Source organism: Notamacropus eugenii, chromosome 1 (genome assembly GCF_028372415.1).
Source record: "Notamacropus eugenii isolate mMacEug1 chromosome 1, mMacEug1.pri_v2, whole genome shotgun sequence".
NCBI classification, from domain to species: domain Eukaryota; kingdom Metazoa; phylum Chordata; class Mammalia; order Diprotodontia; family Macropodidae; genus Notamacropus; species Notamacropus eugenii.
Window position 1 is genome coordinate 79,125,530 of NC_092872.1, and position 17,136 is coordinate 79,142,665.

The window sequence follows — 17,136 nt, forward strand, 5'->3', positions numbered from 1 at the left end:
AACAAAGATGGGGGTTGGGGGGGAGGGGGTCTGGTGCGTGCCTTGGAAGCATTTCCTCTCAGCCAGGCTGCCCAGTACCTCTCTATTCCCAGACACCCCCAGACTGTCCTTGCTAGTAGAGAAAACTCGAAGAACCTCTCAGATCAGTCACTGACTTGGACCTTCGGTCAGTCCTCTTTTGGTGCCTCAGATTGGAGAAAACGATTGCCAAGATCTGACAGTTTGTAACTTCACGTGAAACTGATGTTGCATCCACCCCATCTGGTATTCTATAGCAGTACCAACCTGCTTTAACCCAGGCTTCTAGGACCTTTATTGTCCTGTGCCTCTAACTCCCCAAAGCTTTCGACCCTCCCCATCTGATTCAAACTTCTACCCCAGATCTCACCTGGCACACCCTTGTAGGAGGGCACCACATTCCGTAAGTAGGTCCTGGAAATGCTGGGAAGAAGCTTATCCTCCCTCTGGCCCCTGGCCCCTGGGCACATCTGCCCAAATTCTTGCAAAGCCTGATTGCTGAGGACAGGGAAACTAGAGCCGAAGTGGAAACGGGCTCGGGGCACATATCCAGTAAACCCTGTGAGGAAAAGAACATCCAGATTCTAAGAGAAGGGTTCCCCTCTCTCTCTTCATCCCTCTGGAGTGTTCTGCATCCCCCCCACCCACCATACCCATTATTCACCTGAGATGAAGAACTTGTTAGGATCTTTGTCATCCATGGAATAGGGGGAGGCCTGAGGAGACACCAAAGGAGATTGGGAACAGAATATCATACACACACAGATTCTTAGGGTCTAGGGGAGCAGACACCCTTGGGCAACTTCCCCCTGAAAGGGTAAGAAATGAAACCCCTCTCCCTCCCCTACCGCCTCACTTTGAGTTTTTGCTCCAGTTCCAGCTTCAGGTGCTTTTCTAGCTTCAGCTGCTCATCTTCTGGCTTAGACTCCAACTTCTCAGCCTCTGGCATCTCCTTATACCCTGTACCTAGATGGCTAGTGAAGTCCCTCAAAGCTTCAGCCCAGACCTGAGTGCATCTCTTGGCAAAGATGTGCTGAGACCGGGGCACAAAGCCTAGAAGGCCATATTGAAGATGATTAGGGAGTCCTATCTACAGGGAAGAGGAAGTGAATGCCCCATAAAGGCAGTGAGGAAAATAAGAGCTAAATATTAAGGGAATGTGCCTATTTCCCTGGGGCTTGGAATGGGGGAGAATGAGTTTTATTCATGTATCCTTTTCCCCCAGTGGCAAATATTTGAAATGGCCATACCTGTGTATCCTGGAATCATGCCAAACTTAATCCTCTCATGTCCATACCAGGAATGTTCGTCTGCCCTAGGATGTCCAGGATTATTGATCGGGGGCAGAAGCATGCGGTGGGCAGGGGGCCAGGGCAGGCCAGAGGGACCAGACAGCAGCAACTGTCCAGTTAGTTGTCCATAAGTCTTACCCAGGCTGAACCCAAGTTGTGGGCAGTGTCCAGTATACCTACAGTATGGGGTTCACCCACTCAGTCCCTGCCCCTAACATCCTTCCATCATCCCCATATTTCCCGACACCACCATATACTACTGTGGCAAACATGATCCCTACATATATCTGATATCACCATATCCTGCTACCCCATCCCTTCTCTGCATAGAAGCAGAAGAGAACAATTTGCCAGGCCTCAACTGTCCCTTATCATCCAAGGTGAGGTAATTGGGCTTTTCGTATTTTGTTTTCAGTGCAAGGAAGCTGGAGGGATGAAACAGGCTACCCATATTTCAGACCAAAGGGGCCCTTGGCTCAGTGGCCATGTTCTCCAGCTGTTACCAAGGAGATGACAACATGCCACTGAGGATGGGGGCCAGGAGATAGCTGTCACAATTTCCCTGCTTCACCATCCTGTTCGCCGGATGGCAGCTCCAGCCCTGGGTCCTTCCACCCTAGTTTGTCTTCTAGGCCTGATATCACTGATTTAACCATTACCACCACCACTCCTCCCCACCCCCAACAACACTCCCAGCTGCCTATTCAATACCCCCACAACCTTGGGTAAGGGAGTACTTACAGTGGAGAAGTCTTACCCTGGGATGTAATAAGGACCCCGAGGTGGTAGCCCTGGGGGGAAGGCAGAGCTGGCCATAGCCCTGGACTAGAAAAAGGCTCTCTTCTCAATCAGGCTCTGGCCTGTGTATGCCTGTTGTGTCCAGGGCTGCAGGGCAGGGCTAGGGGGAGTGGGTGGAGCAAGGGGAGGGACTTGGGAGAAAGGAACAGGTTGCCTTAGAGTCAGACAAACACCCCTGTACAGTAGTCCTGTTATATATGTAGCACACGGGCCACACCTAGCCCAGGGTAAGTCAAACCCTGATGCAGACACAGCCTTATCTGAAGGGATAGGATGTAGTAGAGATGAGCATTGTCCTTGCAATTTAGTTCAATCTCTGAGCCTCAGTTTTCTCTTTAAAGTGAGGATAATACTTCTTAGGCAATCTACTTCACAGGGTAAGTGAGGAAAGTGCTTCAAATGCTTTGTGAATGAATGCATTATCAGAGAGAACACAGCCTTCTGTTACCCTTGTCTTGAGTCAATGGAGTTAGAGGGCACCTTTCACAAAAGAGAGGATAGGAGCCTATCCCTGCCCTGAGCAGATTTGTCTACATCCCTTCTGGAACTCTTAGTGCAAGGAGGATAACATAATTTTTGTCTTTGGAAAGACCCTGATCTGTGGTGATGGGACACCCAGGGAAGCAATCTGATTCACTGAGGAAAGATAAAGCAATTATTTGGGAGGCACAAGAAGGAAAGGTAGAAAAAGAGGAAGGTGGGACTGGGCAGGATTGAGTGACTACTGAAGAGGGGTAGTATTTTTTAAATTAGGCATAATTCAATAAGAGATTAGTGGTCATTATATCACCAGTTCTGTGCTAATTCACTGTAGGGGATTCATTATGACACTTTGTCCCTGATCCTCAAAAGAGTTTACAGTCTCCTAGAGACAAGCTATGAGCACATAAAACTTTGTACAACTTTGTATTTGCACTAATTGGCCAAAATTAGTGGTAATAGACAATAGCTGTTGAAAAGAGAAGAAAACACTGAAGTGGAGCAGGTAGGTGGCAGAGCGAGGAAGACTCCTCTTCCTGAGTTCAAATTAGGCTCCAGACACTAGCTGTGTGTCCTGGGCAAGTCACTGTACTCAGTTCCTCAACAGTAAAATGAGCCATAGAAGGAAATGGCAAACCACTTCAGTATTTTTGCCAACAAAACCCCAAATGGGGCCACGGATACAACAGAAAAATGAATAATGAGGATTAAGGTAAAGAGGTTTGATCTTAAGAGTATGGAAGGAAGCTTTACAGATTCTGGGGAAAAGAAAAGGCTAGGAATTTAAGATGGGGAAGCACCTGACCACATGTGGAGTATTGAGCTCAGTTCAGGGAGCCACAGTTTAAAGACACTGAGGAGCATCTGAGGGCAATCAGGATGATGAAGGACCTTTAATCCATGTCATGTAAGGACCAGCTAAGGGAACCAGAGATGTTTAACCCAGAAAAGAAAAGACTCATGGAGGATGTGATAGCTGTGTCTGAGTTCAGGTATTTGAAGGGCTGCCATGTAGAAATTACATTTAATCTCTTTAGCCCCAGAAGGCAGAATCAGGAGCAACAGAATGGGCTGCCTCGGGAAGTAGTGATTTCCCTCTCAATGAAGGTTTCCAAGCAGAGGCTGGATAACTTTGTTGAATATGGCATAGTAGGGATTCCTTGTGTGTATGGATCAGAAGACTGCCGAGGTTCCCTTGCAGCTCTGAAATTGTGTGTCTGAAAACTGTGGGTTCATTTTATTTGGAGGATGTTCCATATGATTGACACCTGGGGCATTGCCCAAGTCATTTGGTTCTCTGACTTCCCTAAGCCTGCAGAGAGACTCTCTTTTATCAAGCAAGAAATTGGAATCTCCTTGAGGTGGTACTGTCCTTGGGTTACCAATCAGTAGCCTCATTTGAGTTTGTCTAGTATATGTAGGTGAGCCTCTCATGCCACCAAGCCATGCAGTTAAATGCACTGAGGCAAAAACTCCTGGCCAGGATTCAGTATTGGTCTAGGGAATGGAATGAAATATTTCTCAAAATTATTTAAAAGTAGGAAATCTCAAGTTCTGTCCTCACCTCATATGTGGCCTTTCAAAATGTCAAACAGCATTCACAAAACATTGGCATTCAACATGCCACAGGTATGTAGTGAGGCCTACTCAGGAAACCCAGGGAAATTGCAAGAATTGTTATGTTCTCCCACATGGAGCCCTTAGAACTCCTCCAGATTAGCTTCATCCAACACCTATACATTGTGGAAAGGATTAAAGGAGGGATTATATGTCTGGGACTCCAAGATCAGCGGAAAGTACACTGGGTATCTAGAGTTAGATTTGGATCCCTACCTCTGTAAGTTATGTTATGTGCAACCTCTGTGGACTTATGTTTACTTATCTGTAAGACAAGGGGGTTGAATTCAGTGGCCGCTAAGGTCACTTCTAAGTCTATGCCCCTAAGTCATCTTCCCCTCCAACTCTCCCATCAATGGGCTTTTCAGTAGGGACCAGTCCCTAGCACTCTGAATCTACCTTGAATGATCTGAGCTCTGCAATCTGAGTCTCAAAGCACAGTGAATCTGTGAAATGCTTCATTCTCTGTGGTCAGCTGCCCTGTGACCCTGAGCACCAGAAGACAATCTCTGGACACATGGGCTCAAATGCTGCAGCTGTGTAATTTCCATTGCAACCCAGGAATCCAACTCCCAAAAGTCTACTGCTCTTGCCCACTAAGTGATAGGCCAGGAGCCCCAGTCCAAATGCACAAGTTCTCTGTTCCCTGTCATCTGCATGATAGAAAGATTTTCTCAAAACACAAAAGGAAGGAAGAGGAAAAGTCCCATTCTGGAGTCTGTGTCCAGATCTCATTTCTCTCTCAAACATTTCTTCCTGTTCTAGAATACATGCTTTCTGAAGCAGTATCACCCTGTCTGTGAATTCACATACCCCAAAGCTTATAGAGAGAAGGGAATGGCGATCAACCACAACATTCTACCAGTCATAGAGTCATTGGTGTAGAAATGGCCTTACAGGAAAGCTAGTCCAACCCATCCCCACCCCTACCCATTTTACAGATGAGAAAACTAAGACCCAGAGAAGGTAAATATCTTGCCCACAGTCACACAAAGTAGTATCAGAAACTTAAGAGAGGTTAAATGATTGAGTTATCTTTTTCTGTCACCAGATTATTATTATCCTGGACCCAAAGTAGATGAGGGAACAGTCTAGGCACAGGTTACACTCAATTCCATACATAGGGTCAGTCATCCTTATTTACAAGTGGATAAATCAAATGCTTCCCTACATGTGATAAAAGATAATGGAAAAAATATCTCCCTTAACTAGGCAACAAAGTGCTTCATATTCTACCATGACTTCCTTTAGAGGACATACATATCCTTGGGGAGGATATTTGTTGGGTGTTGGGAAGAAAAGATTTCAAAAGATTCAGAGAAAGGATAGGTAAGCCCAAGTGGCCTAAAAATCTAAGAGGGATATTCTGAATACACACACAAATGATTCCAGTTAAGAGAAAGAGGAGACACTGTCCAGAAGAACCCAATGTGGGAGCATAGGCCCTCCACTGACACACTGATCTTAACAAGGCAAGTAGAGAAGATGGTGAACAAGAGTAAGTAACAATGACTGAGTAAGGCCTTTAAGGGTGTCAGAAGCACCAAGACCTAGAATGAGCTTCATGAGGCTGACAATGAGCGCTAAGGACATTAAAAACATTTTAAAGCTGTTCGGAAGCAAGAGGAAAATCAATGACTAGGGATGGCTATATTATTAAAGGGATAGTTTTATGAGCATTGGAAATGAAAAGTAATAATCATAAAAAGGTTGGTGTGGCTTCATCCCAGAGCAGGTCATGCCAAATTAAGTTCACTTTCTTTTTTTGATGGGATTATTGAAAGGTTAGATCAGGTGAATCCTGTAGATATAGTGTAGCTCAATTTCAAAAAAAAAACATTTAGCAAAAAAAGTCATAATTATCCGAGCAAGATTGAGAAATATGAATTAGATGTAAGTAACACAGGTAAGTGACTTCAAACCTGGCTGATTGACTGAACCCAGAGTCATCAGCAGTCATTAATAAGTAGATGACAACTTGAAGGAAAATCTCTGAAGAAGGATTCCAATGCCATTCAGCCTTTTTGTCAACAATGAAATGAAACCATAAAGGACATCTTGTCAACACTGCAGGTCACACAAAGCTGAGAAGGAGAGCTTACACACTAGATCACAAGAGTCAGAATCCCAAAAAGATCTTAAGACCTTAAAACAATGATTCAAATCTAATAAAATTTAATTCAAATTTAAATGTAAAATTCTACAGCTGGGATTCAAGAAATCAGCTCCATAAGTATAGTTTAAGGGAGACATGACTAGTAAAACCTGTGTGAAAAAACTTGAGGATTTTAATGGATTCAATGGTCAGTATGAGTCAGCAGTCATGATACGGCAACCAAAAAAGCTAATGCTATCCTAGGCTGCATAGTGTTCAAAACAAGGGAAAAATAAGTCTCCCATGCTACTCAGGTAACAGCACTGTGTTCAGTTCTGGAAACTGTTTTAGGAAAAATTACTATGTCCAAAAGAGGGTGACCTGGATTGGTGAAGGGAACTGAGACCACGGTATACTAGGACTTGTTTTGAAAGAGCTAGAGATGTTTACTTGGGAGACAAGAAAACTTGTAAGAACCTAATATCTCAGTTAATTGAAAGGCTGTCACAGAAGAGATGTTAGACTTATTTCGAGTGACCTAGAGAGCAGAATTAGGAATAATGGGTAAAAGTTGCAAAAGAGTTTGACATTAGAGAAAAACCCATGAGCTATCCAAAAGTTGAATGAACTACCCATAATATTTAGTAAGTTTTGATCTCACTAAACATTTTCAAATGGAAGGTGAACAATCAAGCCAACAAGTCATATCAACAAGGATTTATTAAGCCTTTGCTAAGTCAGGTACAGTGTTAAGAACTAGGGATACAAAGATTGCCTGGTTATTTACAGGTTGTTTCCCCCTTGAAATATAAATTCTTTAAGGACAAAACTTACATTTCAACGGGAAAAATGACCTATAAATAACTAGGTAATCAGAGAACAGAAGGCAGCCCTAGGGACCAGGAAAGGCCTCCTATAGAAGATAGAACCAGCAAGACAGATACATGTATGTCATAAACAACCAGACGTCAGAGTATCCAGGAGGAGAAAGTGATGCAAGTCTGCAAAGAGGTCAAGAAGATAAGGACTGAGACAAGGTCATTAACTTTAGCAATGAAAAGATCTGGAGAGATTTTAGAGGGAACAGTTTCACTCAAATGATGGAAGGCAGAACCAAATTGCAGAGGGTGTAGAAAGAAAACAAAATGAAGGTGCTGAGTTTAGCCATGAAGGGAAAAAGAGATATAGAATAATAACTAGTGGGGACGATAGGATCAAGGTTTTGGTTTGATGGGATAGGGTTTTGGTTTTTCTGTTGGATTTTTTGGGGGGTTTTTTTGTTTTTGTTTTTGTTTTTTAAGGATGAGGGAGACCTGAGCTGTTTGTAGTAGGTATCAGAGTAAAAAGCCCAGCAAAGGGAGATATTAAGGATAAGAGAGTGGAGTTGATAGTAGGGGAAATTTGCTGGAGAAGTTGGGAGGGTGCATGTAGAGGGGCTGGCCTTGGCAAAAAGAAGCAATACCTCTTTTTGAGATTGGAGTGAAGGAAGAGATAGTACAGAAGATTTCTAAAAGATGTAAGGTGAGGAAGAGAGAAGAGAGAGTTTTCAGCAAATGAGTTTCATTTTTCATTCAGTCATGCGGTGAAGTCCTCAGCTGAGAGGGTGGTCAAGATTGGGAAGCATCATGGAGGTTTATAGAGACACAAGACTGTTTGGAGCAGCTGCTGTAGAGTGGGATAGTGAATTAATGAGAAAGGAATAGAATGTTTACCATTCTGCATTGAGGGCCCAGTTGAGATTGGATGGCATATTTGTAGTGGACTCAATCAACATAGCTTCATGGTTTCCTACAACTTCTTTCAGCAGATGCATAGGAGCAAAGGACATTGATATTGGCAGTAATCCAGAGTTGAGGTTTGGAAAAGCATGATTGGTGAATGGAAAAAGGAGCTAGAGAATGGTCTGGGAAAGCACTAAAAGGTTAAGGGAATGGAGGTCACATTAAAGGCAAAAAATATGTTTAGGGATTTTAAGGCAAAGGGAAGATGGAACAGTAAAAGAACTAGCTTGGACTAACTAGAATTGAGAATTCTTATTCAAGTATATGTTGAATAAGTTGGCCTCTGAGGTCCCTTTCCATGATTCCATGATTCTGAAGGTATGATAGTAACACCTCAGCATGAATTGAATTAGAATACTGAGCCCTGGTTAAATGTCTGGGAGTCCAAGAAGAGGAGGCTTAGAGCGGCAAGATTTGGTTTGACTATTTCACAATTCTGACACAAGCTGGCTCTTGGATATGGGCTATGCTCACATATGGTCAACTGGACATGACTCAGATTATGGTGAAAATTAGTCCACCAGTAGGCCTGCTGATGGTGTGAAGATGATCTGAGTTCTTGAAGATTATGTCAATGATTCAAACTCTGAAAAGTTCTATATCAAGTTGAAAGGTTTCATTCAAATACAGACTCAGTGATAGGTATGACTTATCTGAGGACCAGATTAGCTAAATTAGAAAAGGAACATCATACAAGGTTGGTCTCCCTGAAGGCAATAATTTATTTTAATCACAGAAAATCATATAGACTAAGGTACAGGAGGATTTGCTCTATAGCAGTGAAAGGAGTTAAGTTGTATCTCCCTGAAATATTGAAGTTTGGTTAGAACTGAGTACAGTTTGTGTTGAGGTTTCATGATGTGTTGTGGTGGAACTGTCTGAAAGGATTCAGAGGAGTTTGTTAAGAGATGAGGTAATGGACGAGGGGTCCCATCTAGGGTTTGGTGGTTACCCTCCAGCTGGCTAGCTATTGTGGTCCTGTCTAGTCAAGGTTAGGTGTTGTGGTCCTGTCTTGGTCTAGATGGATGCTGTGATTGTGACTGACTACAGGAACACACCTGTTTCTGTGAGAATGGGTCTGGGGCTCATGACTGGGTAGTGGCTGGGTTCCCATGCCTGCTGTTTCTGTGAAAACTATGTTTCAGGGACATACCTGCTCTTCTAGTGAGCAGTGAGGCATATGTAAAGAAATTAGGACATTATCTGGGGGAGGGGAAGATGGGTACAATGGGCCTATAATGAAGTTAGACTACTTGGGCTGGGGGCAGCTCTATTAGGACTTCATCAGTTTAGACTTGGGATTAAGGCATGAATGAGGTGAAGAGTAAGTCATGGGTTTCAGGCACGGTTAGGGCTCTCTTACCACTAAGCAAGGGAAAGGAAGAGAAATGGGATTGGGAGAGAAAGAAAAGCAGGTAGGGCAGGAGATGAGAAAAGTGACTGACTGTTAGATAATGGTATGTTTGAGATTGGAAACTAAATATGGTGGAGCCAGGGAGGGAGGAAGAAATGAGGAGTTAGCATAGCATATTATTTAGGGAGACAGAAAGCTCAAGAGGATTTAGAACTAGAAGGGAACTCAAAAGGTCATCTCTTCCAGTTCCCTCATTTTACAGAGGAGGAATCTGAGGCCCACAGAGAGGAGCTGACTTGTCCAAGTTCTCATAGTACGTAGCAGAGCCAAAATTTAAACTCAGATCTTCTGACTCTGTATTCAACACTTTTTCCAACGTACAACATTGCCTCTCCCTTGAAAAAAAAATAGGCCAAATTAGGTGTGCTGAGGTTAGAGTTGTGGTTAGATTTGAGATTAAGGTCCAAAATAGAAGGAAGGTTATGATATGTTTAAGGAGTGGTTCAGATACTTAGATATAGGGTGAATATTGGAAGAGTTGGGGTATCAGAAGAGAAGACAAGCAGAGAGAGAGAGAGAGAGGCAGCAGTTTGGGTTAGGGAAGGAATTAAGCCACAAATTAGAGATCAAATTTGGACTACAGTTAGGATATAGATATAGATAAGATAGAGAGCTCGAAAGAAAGAAAAAAGGATGGATGGGTGGATGGATAGATAGATGAATAGATAGATAGATGATAGAAGGAGCATGTATTGAGCACTGATTACGTGCTGAGCACTCTGCTAAGTGCTAGGAATACAAACACATGCCATTGTCGAGGAGTTTACATTCTAATGGTGGGAAGTAACATATACAGGAACTAATAAAACACAAAGAGATTGATTACACGTCAGTCCAAGAGTTGGCAGACTTTCAGAGGAGACAGTGAGAAGAAATGTCCTTAAACATCAAGGCTCCTTTCCCCAAGAGTTTCTTCCATTTCTCTTTATCCTTGTCTATGCCAGACCACTGAGGAAATTGAATGTCCCCTCTAACCCTTAAAGACAGGTGTCAGCAAAATCTCTTAATGCAGGACATGGTGGCAGTCATAAAGCTTTACTAAAGAATAAAGGGAAAATATATTTAGGATGAGGGCCTTCAAAACCTAGAAAAGAGTTGAGAGGGACATATATTCATATAAAAAAAACCCAGCAATGTCACTAAGCTGGAAGAAAAGAATTACCTTGACCCTTAGGCTTTTCTTTGTTCAGATACAGTTCTTTCCCTTTCCCCACCATCAATTTGCACTGGAGATGAAAAAATTCTTGGAGTTGAGAAATTAGGGGATATCCCCCCAAGCCCCACCAAGTCAAATAATTACCCTTGACAGTTTTTTTTGAAGTCAGTTTCTAACTTGATGCTCACTGGGTACAGTTTGTCATTTGGGAATTAAAACTGGGAGCCGTAAGAAATTTCTGACCCTAAAAAGGAAGGCAGGCCTCTGACAAAGACCCCTATCACTGGTGAGCAGAAGCAAAGATTAGAAACATAAATTTAACCCTGAAGGCACTAGTTGGATGGGACCATTCTGTGTTGGAGAGAGTTTGGTTCCTAGGACAAATCCTCTCCTTCTGGGGAGATATTACTTATTCTAGCAAAGACTTTCTGAGCTAGGGTTTTTTCCTGTAGTCTAATGACTGGTGTGAAGGATTTCTGTGTCTCTGAAAGAACCAGAACATAAGAGAACGTCTCTATACCATACGCTTAAGTAGCAGTGGCAGAGCCCAGTCTTCAGCTTATGACAAAGAAGTAGAATGTCACCCTCATGATGTCATCGGTCCTCTTCGAAAACAAAGGACGAACAGCGGAGCCTCAGCCAAGAAGCCCTCCTGGGGCCAGAAGGTAGAACCACAATGTCCCTGTAGTGACCACATGAGACCATTGAGGAGAGCTCCTAGCAGAGACTTACTGCCACTACAGAACAATAGGGAGCAAACCTCCCAAGGACAGCAGGAAGCTCAAATTGTTCTTCCACATACGCCTCCTGGCTCCATTTTGTATGTGACTCTCCACATGCGTGCCCTGCCACAATGGACCACACAGAGTGCATCCACTCTTTCCACTAATAATGTGTGTATTTGTAGGAGTCCATGTCTAAGGTTCTCCTAGGGGGTAATGCTTTATTGATATGCTTATCATTACACTATTTCATTAAATCACTTTGCTTTAACTAACTGCATCCTCTGGTTGACTAGCAAAAGTAGACATAGCTTGTAAGCTATGTATGGTTCTGAGTAACTCTAAACCTAGTGAGGCATCTAGAGGGCCACAGTGGATGTAGCTCTGAAACTGGAATCAGGAAGACTTGAGTTCAAATCTTGTCTCAGAGACTTAGTAGTTTGTATGAACCTGGACAGCAAGTCACTGGACCCAGTTTGCCTTAGTTTCCTCATCTGTAAAATTAGCTGGAGAAGGAAATGGCAAACCACTCCAGTATCTTTGCCAAGAAAACCCCAAGTGGGATCACAAAGAAGTAGACACAAGTAAAATGACTGAACGAAAACTTAATGGGGCATCCTTGTTTGGGGAATCATGATGAATGAATCAGATGAATCAATTAACAAGCATTTATTAAGAACATATTATTATGTGCCAGGCGTTGTGCTAAACACTGGGGCTATGAAGAAAAGCTTGTAAAAACATGGTCCCTGCCCTCAAGAAACTCACGTTCTAATGGGGGAGAACTATGTAAATACGAAATATATAAAAGACAAATTGAAGATAATCGATAGAGGAAAGGTACTGGAAATGGAGGAGAAGGACCCCAATAAAGACCTCTTGCAGAAAAGGAGATGTGAGCTGAATCTTGAGGGAAGCAAAGAGGTGGAGCTGAGCTGGTACAGAGACAATCAGTGAAAAGGCATGGAGTCAGATGGAGGGTCATGTATGATGAACAACAAGTAGGTCAATGTTACTGTATCATAGAATACTTTCTAAGGTATAAGAAGACTGGAAAAATGGGAAGAAGCCAGGTTACAAATGGGTTTAAAAAGCCAAACAGAGGATCTTAAATTTGATCCCTGAGGTCATAGTGAGCCATTGGAGTTTACTGAGTAGGGGGTGGTGGGGTGACATGATCAGACTTTGAGAGTTGGATGGAGTACAGACTAGATGAGAGACTTGAGGCAGGGAGACAGTCCAGGCATTGCTATCTGTGCTTCATTCTCAAAGATCATAAAATCAGGGAGGTGATGCCATGACAAGCAAGTGAACTGGATGGAACTGTGGGAGTGCTGTATAGAGTCACCAGCTTCACAAGCCATTTGGGTTCAGTGGCCTGATATAGATCAAAATGACTGGATGCAATGGGAGACCTTGGCCTTTTTAAGCTAAGGTCCTTGACAGCATCAATAAAGTGATGAGGGCCTGCATGAGGATGGTGATAGGGTCAGAGAAGAGAAAGGAAGATATATGGGACAAGTTGTGAAGATAAGATTTGACAAAAACAACTGACCTAAAAAACAGAATGAGGGAAAAAAAATTCAGATTTATCACACTTTCTGAAAACCATGACCCCAAAAAAGAACCTAGACATCATATTTTAAGAAATTTTAAAAGAAAATCACCCATACTTCTTAGAACCAGTGGATCAAACAGAATTAGAAAGAATCCACCAGTCACCTCCTGAAATAATGAAATGAATGAAAATTGCCAGGAATATAAGAAAAAATCCAGAGCTTCCAGGTAAAGGGAAAAATATTGCAAGAAACCCAAAAAAAAGAATTCTGAAAGACCATATTCAGGATCAGCAGCCACCATGATAAAACAGCAGAGAACTTGGAATGCAATACTCCAGAAGGCAAAGGATGTGGGCTTTCAGCCAAGAATAAGGTACTTAGCAAAACTAAGTACAATGATATTGGGGGTGGGGAATAGGTCTTTTAATAGAGGACTTTCAAGCACCCCTAATGAAAAGATCAGAGCTGTGGAGAAATTTTGAAATTCAAACACAGCAGTTTAGAGAAACATATTAAAAAAGGTAAACATGAACAATGATAATTGATTAAACAAGAATAAACTGTTCATAATCAAATATTGGGATATGATACATGTGTCCCCCTCTGAACCCTATCATCATTAGGGGTCATAGATGGAATCTAATTAGAAAAGGCCTGAGAGTGGTTCTATTATGTCTTCAATGGGAAGAGAAGGGAAGAGGAATGATGGGGGGAATGGGGGAAGGAAAAGGAGGTTAGGGGAAATTATATAGAATGAGCAAGTAGACATCTCTACAAACAAGGAGGAGGGGATGAGGGGAGCAGCTGACACTTGAAACTTCAGTCTCATCTGAACTGGTCAAAAGAGAGAAGAATACACACACACATACACACATATACATACACACAAAGTTGGATAGAGAAATACAGAGAAATAGGAGGAAAGGGGGGGAAGAGAGGAAGGGAATTTGAGTGAGGGTAGATTAAGGGAAGGATTAGTCCTAAGAAACATACTCTTAAGGAAACACAAAAAATATTACCATCTTTTTGAGGTGGCAAAGAAAGGTTGCCCTTAAATTGAGAATAGATGAGCAAGTTATAGTTTCTAAATGTGCTGGAATACCTTTCGTGCCGTAAGAAAGGATGAATGGGATGATTTCAGAGAAACCTGGGAAGATTCAAATGAACAGATGCAGAATGAAAACGGAAACAATTCATACGACAACAACACGCCAAAAACAATTTTGAAAGAATTAGAAACTTGTCAACATAATGGGAAACGCAACTCTGCTGCTGATGAGACAGACTACTCACCTCCTGAGAGAGAGGTAAGGGACTCATTTTTTTTTGGACATAGCCAATGTGGAAATTTGTTTTGCTTAACTCTATACGTTTGTAATGGGATTTGTTTCTCTTTTGTACTCAAGTCACGGTGGGACGAGAAGGCAGATTTTGGTGACTGAAAAAATAATTTTAAAAAAATTGCAAATCTTCAGGCCCATCCTTATCTATTAGGTGCCAGCTATAAAGTGAAACTGCTCCAGATTCACCGAGGGCCCAACACCTCTCTAGCCTCTTTAATCCCTCCAGGTCCTCACCTCCAGCTACATCTTCCTCTCTCTCTTTTCTTTCCAGATATTCTCTCTCTGTCTCTCTCCCCGGTCCTCCTGTTTTGTCCCAGTCCCCTTTCTGGGCTTGCCAATTTCACGAGTCTTTCCCCGTCTCTGTCTTTCTCCTGCCTCCTTTGTCTTGTCAGTTTCTGCGTCCTTGTCTCGGTCCTGCTCAGTCCCTGGCCCGAGGGTGGTGTCTCTGTCTCTCTTTCTTTCTCTCTCTGTCTCTCTCCCCGGTCCTCCTGTTTTGTCCCAGTCCCCTTTCTGGGCTTGCCAATTTCACGAGTCTTTCCCCGTCTCTGTCTTTCTCCTGCCTCCTTTGTCTTGTCAGTTTCTGCGTCCTTGTCTCGGTCCTGCTCAGTCCCTGGCCCGAGGGTGGTGTCTCTGTCTCTCTTTCTTTCTCTCTCTGTCTCTCTCCCCAGTCCTCCCGTTTTGTCCCAGTCCCCTTTCTGGGCTTGCCAATTTCACACGTCTTTCTCCTGCCTCCTTTGTCTTGTCAGTTTCTGTGTCCTTGTCTCGGTCCTGCTCAGTCCCTGGCCCGAGGGTGGTGTCTCTGTATCTCTCTCTCTCTCTGTCTCTCTCCCCGGTCCTCCTGTTTTGTCCCAGTCCCCTTTCTGGGCTTGCCAATTTCACACCTCTTTCTCCTGCCTCCTTTGTCTTGTCAGTTTCTGCGTCCTTGTCTCGGTCCTGCTCAGTCCCTGGCCCGAGGGTGGTGTCTCTGTCTCTCTTTCTTTCTCTCTCTGTCTCTCTCCCCGGTCCTCCTGTTTTGTCCCAGTCCCCTTTCTGGGCTTGCCAATTTCACACCTCTTTCTCCTGCCTCCTTTGTCTTGTCAGTTTCTGTGTCCTTGTCTCGGTCCTGCTCAGTCCCTGGCCCGAGGGTGGTGTCTCTGTCTCTCTTTCTCTCTGTCTCTCCCCACTTCTTTCTCTAATCATTTTTTGTCTGTCAGCCTCTGCTTCTCAAATGTTCTGTCTCTGCCAGTCTTTGTCTCGGCTTTTCTGCCCTCCTCGGTCTGGGTCTCGGCGTCCCTCTCTCTTTCGTCTGTGCCTGACGGTCTCCCTCCCTCGTTCCTCATCCCCTGGGCTCTCATCTCCCCTCTATCCCTGGGTCTGTTTCGGTGCCAGACTGGTTCCCTCCTCCTTTTGGTGGTGCCTGATTCAGTCTGCCCCAGCCTTTTTCTGCTTCTGAGTGTCTGTCTCCATCTCTGCACCTCCCTGCCTCCGTCTGTGTGTCTGTCTGCTTCACAGCGTGTCTGTCTCCACCTGTCTCGGTGCCTGTCCCTGCCTGCGTGTCTGCATCTCTTCCCTGTCTGCCTTTCTGTCTCCTCGTCTACCTCTCTGTCTGCCTCCCTCCTATCTTTCCGTCTCTCCCTGTCTGTCTCTCCCTTTGTCTCTCGGGTCTCTTTCTATCTCTCTGTTTCTCCTGCGTTTCTTTCTCCTTCCTCTGTATCTGTCTCTGTCTCTCCCCCGTGTCTGTCTTTCTTTCTCTCCGGTATCTCTGTCTCTCGGTCTCTCCCGTGTCTTTGTCCGTCTGTCTCTCCAGTATCTCTCTCTCTCCCCTGTGTCTTTGTCTCCCAGTCTCTCCCCCGTGTCTGTCTATCTGTCTCCCCGGTGTCTCTGTCCGTCTCGGTCTCCCCCGCCCCCTCGGCCCCCGCCCCTGGGGCTCCAGCCCTGGCCTCCAGAGCCTGCCAGCCGTAGGGCGGGAACCGCCTGGAAGCAGCAGGTGGCGCGAGGGCGGAGGTGGACCCTGAGCCGTAGAGCACGGGGGGGGGCTGGGAGGGGGGAGTAAGAACCTACCCAGCAGCCGGTGACGTCACTGACTTCATTTCCACTATTGGCTGCCCCTTCCCTGACCCTGAGGAGAGCCGAGGAGGTTCGGGCTGGACTGGATCGAGTTGATCCTGCGATGTTTAAGGCGAAGAAGCCCCTGAGCTGAGCCTGGCACCGGGCAGTCTGGGGAGGGGGCACGAGGAGAAAATAGGGTATCTGCCAAGCTCAGGAAGCCTGCTCTGAGAGGGCACACAACCACCTGTTACCGCCGGCTCTCAGTGGGAGGAGGGGTCACAGTGAGGGGAGGGGTCACCTTCAGGGAGGGGTCACAGTGAGGGGAGGGGTCACAAACGAGGGGGAGGAGTCGGGAGGGGAGTGACGTCACTAGGTAGGACACAGTAGGACCACACGTTAAGCCGGAGGGGTCACTTTCAGGGCGGAGGCTTAGCACTGAAAATGAGGATTCACACCTTCGAAAGACGGGTCACATTCAAGGGAAGGAGAAGGAGTAGGGTCAGCCTAGGCAGGAGACGAGTCTGTGCCTCCAGAAGGCTCTAGGAGACTCTCCATCCCCCAAGTGTGACTTCGGAGCTGGGAGACTTGGAACACACATGGAGGACCAGGCCAGGTCCAGAATTTAGGATAAACTGAAGAAATGTGACTGACCAGTGATGGGACTTGGAAGAGTAGGGAACATAGGACCCAACCGGTGACTAACCCCAGTGAAAAAGTAGGAACTTCCATGGGAATGGTGGGGTCAGCACACCTAAATAATTAAAGGGACCTCTTTATTTCACAATCACTTGTTAACCTGTTACCCCTTTCCCCTTCAGAAGAATGGTGGCTCC

General features: G+C 44.6%; 1 protein-coding gene across 3 annotated transcripts in view; it reads right to left on the bottom strand.

Moving 5' to 3' along the window:
* Positions 1 to 16,581, bottom strand: part of CIMIP2B (ciliary microtubule inner protein 2B) — a 43,767-nt gene extending 27,186 nt beyond the window's left edge. The window contains exons 1-5 of one of the 3 annotated variants that reach the window (XM_072606918.1): positions 16,316 to 16,581; positions 1,269 to 1,486; positions 875 to 1,071; positions 683 to 734; positions 389 to 577 (exon numbers count right to left, since the gene is read on the bottom strand). In XM_072606918.1, the coding sequence (XP_072463019.1) occupies positions 389 to 577; positions 683 to 734; positions 875 to 1,071; positions 1,269 to 1,486; positions 16,316 to 16,344 (685 nt within the window). In that variant the 5' untranslated portion in view covers positions 16,345 to 16,581. Of the gene's footprint in view, positions 1 to 388; positions 578 to 682; positions 735 to 874; positions 1,072 to 1,268; positions 1,487 to 2,067; positions 12,245 to 16,315 lie in introns of those variants that run through there. The other 2 variants (XM_072606911.1, XM_072606921.1) reach the window with 2 other exon arrangements.
* Positions 16,582 to 17,136: the final 555 nt, after the last annotated feature.